At 41.5% G+C, this 6,900-nt stretch overlaps 1 protein-coding gene across 1 annotated transcript in view; it reads right to left on the reverse strand.

Moving 5' to 3' along the window:
• LOC107706034 (protein bassoon-like) overlaps positions 1–6,900 on the reverse strand; it is a 65,393-nt gene that overhangs the window by 27,294 nt on the left and 31,199 nt on the right. The window contains exons 2-3 of the mRNA XM_016509599.1: positions 3,004–3,502; positions 894–2,000 (exon numbers count right to left, since the gene is read on the reverse strand). Coding sequence (XP_016365085.1) covers positions 894–2,000; positions 3,004–3,502 — 1,606 coding nt within the window. The remainder of the gene's footprint in view (positions 1–893; positions 2,001–3,003; positions 3,503–6,900) is intronic.

A 6,900-nucleotide genomic window follows, 5' to 3' on the forward strand; every position in this document is an offset into this window, starting at 1 on the left:
TAATTGTATATGAACTGTTAATTAGTATGTAATGTCATTTTTGTTCCCCCACTCCCCCTACCTCTGGCTTCACAGAGCAGTAGCTTGTCTAGTTCATAAACTGGAATCAGAGTGCCCACTCTGACAAAGTTAAGTGACTCACATGGTGAAATTACATGACATAAACGGGTGTAAATGATGGGTAAACCTAATTGCACAAATTAGCATTCTGAATGCCACCATGGGCACCTGCCTGTCACCTATGCCTAAATCCAGCACTACACACATCCACATACTGTTAGGGCTGACTTTCACGTCATTTCGCTTGCTCATATGGACACATGATAGGTCATCTAGACAAACTGATTATAGCCGGGCTCTCTCACATCATAACACAAGAACACGACACATGCATTATCAGTAGCAGCTCATAAAGTTGCAGCAATTTGGAAACTGCTTCAAAATTAGAGAACAACAGCCATGCATAAGACACACACTGATATCTGGGCCTCTCTTTGTGAACACAATTACTCTACGCACATCACCTATGATTCCCACCATACACATTACTGCCAGCAGAAAAGGAAAATATGCTTTCTGTAATTATATATATATATATATATATATATATATAAAAATCCAGAGGTGGAATGAAATGTATGTATGATATTTTTCTGAGAGGAATTTGGTTGCCAACCAAAACAAATAAACAAAAAAAGAAATTCGAATAAAATTCAAAACGTTTTGTCCTCATCAAAATGAGAAAAAAAAACATGGATTTAAATGAGAAAAACAAGGATTTAAGTGAGATTTAAGTGAGAAAAAGGTGGGAATCAGATAGAAGAAACAAACATAAGGAATAGCATCAGTCCATTTCATACAGTATATAAGTAAGATCTGGTGCAGCTCCTTACCTCCAGCAGATGTGGTGTGGGATTGAAACCACAAAGATTGCACACCTCTGTATGACACTGGGTGCAAGACTTGTAGTTTGGTGGTTCTGTTGTTCCGACATTGAACGCAGTTTTGCATAGTGGGCAGGTAACGTCTGGTTTCTGACTAACTGGCTGAGGTGGAGGCTGCTTTAGTGGTGACTGCTGCTGCTGTGGTGTTGTTTGATGGTGTGTCGGCGACTGCTGTTGTTTTGGCCCTTTTTGATGGTACACTGGTGACTGCTGCTGCAGAGGTTTTTTGTGGAGAGGGGCTCCAGGACCTTTGGGGAATGTAACTCCGCCTGGGCCTGTTTTGGCAGTGCCAGGTGGTCCTGCTGTAGTTTTAGCACTAGCTCCAGCATTAGCGTCACTAAAGATCACCTTTGTCCCCTGGGCACTCTGGTTACGGGCAGGCGAGGGGTGCGGTGAGGATCCAGGAAGAGGATCAACAGAAATAAGGGTGCTTGCCTGATTTAGAAGAGATGCCCCAAAACCAAACAGCTTAATTAAACCATCTTGAGGAGCCTCGTGGGGTGTTGGGTGATGAGCCGGGGAGCTTCCAGCACTTCGGGTCTTATCGGGTTGACCTCCAAACCGTACCGGAGTGCTGCGCCCCAGATCAGACTGTGATTGTGCCTTTGCTAAGCCAGGTAAAGGCACTGCCCCTGGATGAGGAATCCGTACTGTTTGGGCCACCCTTTCTGAACTTTTTGGTCCCAATACCTCCCCTTGCTGCTTCTGGGTATCCTTGGACAATGACTGAGAACCTGCTTGTAAATTTCCTGCTTGTGGTTGTTCTTTTTGTGTCTGGAGACCAGTGTGTGGCCCACTGTGAAGTCCAGTCTGGTTAGGTCCAGTAGGACCCATCTGTTTTTGGATCCCAGAGAAAGCTTGAATTTTCATCTGTGTCTGCATTTGGGTTTGTAGCTGCGGTGTGGGCTGAGCTGAGGGTTGGGTCTTGGGTATGGGGTCAGCCATAGGTTGATGAGAAGGAGAATGTATCTGCTGCTGACTCTTGGAACGTGGTGTAGTCATATCCATTCCCAAAGCCCGCTGCATCTGGCAGTTTAAACAGAGCCACTCCTTGACCTGTTGAAGAAACACGTATTAGTGCATTACAGCAACAGATATACACTCAATTTAAATGCTTGGAATCACTTTTTTTTCCAAATTTGTTTTTTGATAAATAAATAAATTAATACAACAATACTTTATTTGACCAAGGACACATTAAATGTCTAAGAATTACAGTGAATACATGTAAAAAAAATTCACTACCTTCTCGCTGTGCAGACCTTTTGCATTATAGCAGTGAATTTAGTATGATATTCAGGCATCTCCCACAGCTATGATTGGCTTGAGGGGCACTTCTCACAGACTTATGATGATTAAACACCTCAAACTTAGGTTTATCCATCTATATCATTCGCCATCTAATATTTAAGTTCTTTTGCACATTGTATTTATTGAAATGTCAAAAGTAAAAGTACTGATCTACAAGGACTTTTTATTGTGTTGCTATTTTACAGTATATATTCCTGCACAAGTGTAAAAATAGGTTATACAATATATGCACTGCAACTCCGATCACTGAATTAGTTGTTAATGCCTATTATCTGGATCGGTCAAAATCATAAATGAATAATTCATTGCTATTTATCAACCAGTACATTAAAAACAATCAGTTTAAAAGAATAAATTGTTCACAGAAAAGACATTGCTACTGGAATTCGATGAACTCGTCCTCTTGTTGAACATCTGGACTGTTCATTTCTCTCTCTTACCTGGTTAGATTCAATTTAATTTCTTTTTACAAGACAGTAGTACATGGAATAGCCTTCATCTCGAAAAGGGCAATAGTGATTTCTGAAGAAATGTATTTGATTGTTTTTTTAAACCAAAACTTTCACTAAACCTTGAGAAAACAACATTTGGCTCCATTGCCATTTTATACCTGCATCACTGAATGAAAAACAGAAGAAAGGAGGATGCCACAGAAAACACACATGCTTAACTAAAAGATAATTAGAAAAAACTAATCAATAAGAATAAAAAGTATGAAGTAGGAATTCCATTTATTCCAAATTCTTACCCCTGCAAGATGTGGGTTGGGGTTGAAGCCACACTGGTTGCACGCTGTTGTGTGGCACTGCGTACACTTGTTGAAGTTTGGTGACCCATCAACATTTGTCAGCTCTGTAGTATTGCAAACTGGACAGAGCTTACTGCTAGGCATTGGTGCAATCTGGGGTACTGAGTATGGTGAAGTTGGTGCACTGACTCTATCAGGAGACACTGACGGTGAGCGGCCTGTTTGCCCTCTGCTGCTGCTGAAGTCCACCTGTAGGTTGCGTCTGGAGGCATGTTGTCCAGGGCTTTGGGTGGGTCCCATGCCCCCCGATGAAGCTTGAATTTGAGATTGATGTGTAGAAGCAGTTTGGGAATGTCTAGGTCCATCATGGACTAGCTTTTTGTAAGGTTTTCCACTTGATTGAATGCCACCCATGCCAAAGTCACCACTTGGCCCTCGGTCACTACCAGTTCCATAGCCTAATTCTGGGCTTGATGGTAGGCCTCCCCCTCTAGCCAGCCTAATTAAAGCAAAAAGAGCAGGAGAGAATGATCATCTCATTATTCTTTTGCACAACATTTACCTATTTAACCAGCCTGCTCTTCACATGTCAGTCATTTAAGTATCATTTCAAGTGTGGGACATGGCATTAAAAAGCTCAGTTCAGTTATCAATATACATTAGCTACACTTACACTGAATCATTTAACAGACACTTTTATCCTATCCAGCATACAAATAAAGGACACCACAAGCAGTTTATAATCAAGTTTATCATAGAGGTACCAACAATATTCACAGTACTACAATACCAAATTTCAGGAAAAAGGCATATTAGCATGCATATTACTAGCATATTTTCTATTTATTAGTATTTATAACCACATATTAATGCCTTATTCTGCATGAGCCTATTTTAGATCCCTTAAACCTACCCCATACCTAAACTTAACAACTACCTTACTAAGTATTAATGAGCAGCAAATTAGGCGTTTATTGAGGGAAAAGTTGTAGATAATAGTGGAGATGTGTTCTCTATTCTAAAGTGTTACCACATAGTCATAGCCTATATCGGACTCACTCCTGATAAACTTATTGGTGTATCGTAGTATTGGTGGTGACTGGTCCTCTTAGCAGCATGAACAGCAAAACTTTTATTCAATTTGTGATTGGATTATACACAGAATGAGCAAAGAAAGCTTCCTTTACAATCATTGAAGCTGTCAATCACTTCAGTTCAGCATGAGTACACTGAGTTCCCTTTCATGGGAACTTCGACCTGTGTCCTCTAGGGGTCGCTATGGGGAATGCCTCGTCATGACCCGTGTCTGAAGCATACATTGAAAAAACACCAACAACACGTTGGCCGGCGACAGCCATGACGTCACTACCGGTGCGACTATAGTATAAATAGGCACCGGGAGAACACATCATCCTCTTCTTCGTCTTCATTGACTGTTTTGTTTGAAGCGTGCATTTCTGTGGTAAGAGCGATCTCTATTCATATCATTATGGCGAGCACTAGCAAAGCGTTTAGAGGATGTGTGCATCCATGTTGTCGTTGTTTAACATCTGATGACACACACGATCTATGCATTATTTGTTTGGGCGAAGAGCACGCACGTGATGTCTCCGATGGGGCAATCGGCGTGCACTGCGAGCGTTTTTCCAATGAAACAGCTCCGCTCTCGTTTGTCTCTCTTCTCGAGGAAAGAGGGGCAGCCATCTGCTTCCCGCGATTCAGGACCCGCCGCTGCTGAGGCACGGGATCCAGGGGCCATTGCTCTGCTGGGTTTGGTCCAGCAAAAGCAGGAAATGTCTGAGGAGGGCAAAGAAGCTGAGGCTGAGCCTTCCCAATCCTCCTGCCCTGCGTATGATGAGTTCTTTACTTGCCATGAAGCAGGAGAAGAAAGTGACGTCGCGAGGTCATCTCGATGAGCGCTATTTTTTCTGGCCACAACCCTCCAGCTCAGGTGAGCCTTCCTTTCTTCCTGTTTTCCATATAAAGATTGAGAAGGAATGGAAGAGGCCGTTTTTCTCACGCATCCATCGATTCCAGCATATGAGTTATGCCAACGCACGCTACTCCTTCTGAATTCGGAGTTCTCCTCTCACGTGAGAATTGAGTTCTCTGTTTTTCTCAGAGCACCTGGAACCAGCAGCATCAGGCGAACTAGGCCCTTCCTCTGCCTCTCTGATGCACTGAGTTTTTTAGCTAGCTTGCAGTACACTTACGCTTCTGATTCTAACAATTGCGCTGTAGGTCGAGCCCCCCCTCTTGCTGAGAGCTGGGGTTGTGCTCCCTCAGCTAAGGAAAATTACTGCTAGCCGTTCCAGCATTGGAACACGCTGTAGGTCGAGCCCCCTTCTCGACTGAGAACTGGGTGTGTTGCTCCCACAGCTAAGTAAATTATTGCTAGCTGTTCCAGCATTGGAACATGCTGCAGGTCGAGCCTCCTCTCGTTGCGACCCCTAGAGGACGCAGTGTCTCGTTCCCTACTCAGGGAACCATGGTTACATAAGTAACCTGAGATGTTCTACACTCTTGTGAAAACTCACATTATAATAATAAAAAAAAGCTGACAACACTGCACAATGAATCTCTTATTTTACATTGGGTGTAATCTTGAGCATAGGGCTCTGCAAATAATGAATGCGATTTTCATGCGCATCTCATCAGTAAAGCTGTGATTAGTAGTAAATCTCCAGCACGCGCTTTCAGATGGAGCGGCATTTACTACACAGAGCCATAGATCACTGACAAGCTATGCAATATCGTGTTCAAAATCGCAGGCGATTCATTGCCGATTTTGAACGTCTATATATTGGGTCTTAACAAACTTCGATTTTGGCATCTTCATTTTTAAGGCTTTATATGGTTCAGTTCCAGAGATAACAGAATTTCAATATAGCTCCATGAGTAAATTGTTAAATTGTACACATTTTCAGTAGTCAAAAACCAAATGTGGGTCACTTTGCAAAAAATATGATACTTCTTTTCTTTTAAAGAGTTTTCAAAAACAATTGTCTGAATTGTCTGACGAACAATTGTCTGAAGAACAATTAATGTTGAAACTAGAAATGTATCTAATTTCCTTCTGCCAAAACAACTGCACTGAACATACCTGTCTGAGTGCCATAAATCAGTGCTTCTCAACTGGTTTGGCCATAGGACCCACATTTTCCCATGGTCATCAAGCCGCAACCCACTTTATATATATATATATATATATATACATGTGTTTTTGTACCGATATATATATACGTGTTTTCGTACCGAACGGTTCACGGGGTAAATTACAAATGGAAGTGATCAACCCTTATGCCCTACTCCCTTCGAAGGGCAGAGCCCTTGGAGTGGAGACTTTGGAGTAAGCAGGGAATGGGTATGTTCAATGCAGTTTTGACAAGGAAACAAGATACATTTCTAGTTTCAACATTATTTGTTTTTCAGGCATTCCTCTTTAAAAAAAAAAAAGAAGTATCATATTTTTGCAAAGTGACTCACATTTGGTTTTGACCACTGAAAAGCTGTACGATTTAATGATTTACTCATGTAGCCTTATTGAAATTGCATCATCTTTGGAATTGAAATAAGTAGGGCCTTAAAAATGAACATGTCAAAAGGGAAGTTTGTTAAGACTAAATATCTAACAGGGTATTAAGATATCTTTAATACTTTTTGAGTTACAGGCCTGCAAACTTTGGAGAAAAAAAAACTAGAAAAATGCTCTTTCCCCATTTTTGAATGGTCACCATTAGCACATAATGCAACAAAGATTGCTAAAGTCAACAGATTTTACTAACAGACCTACCAATCTCTGTGTAAAATAACATCATGATTCTGCCATCTTTCTGAAGTCATTTTTAACCCCCTGTAATTTGGCTCTGAATCTCAGGTGAAAATTGCCATTTTGAC

The sequence above is a fragment of the Sinocyclocheilus rhinocerous genome, unplaced genomic scaffold (genome assembly GCF_001515625.1).
Source record: "Sinocyclocheilus rhinocerous isolate Xijiao unplaced genomic scaffold, SAMN03320098_v1.1 scaffold986, whole genome shotgun sequence".
Taxonomy (NCBI): Eukaryota; Metazoa; Chordata; class Actinopteri; order Cypriniformes; family Cyprinidae; genus Sinocyclocheilus; species Sinocyclocheilus rhinocerous.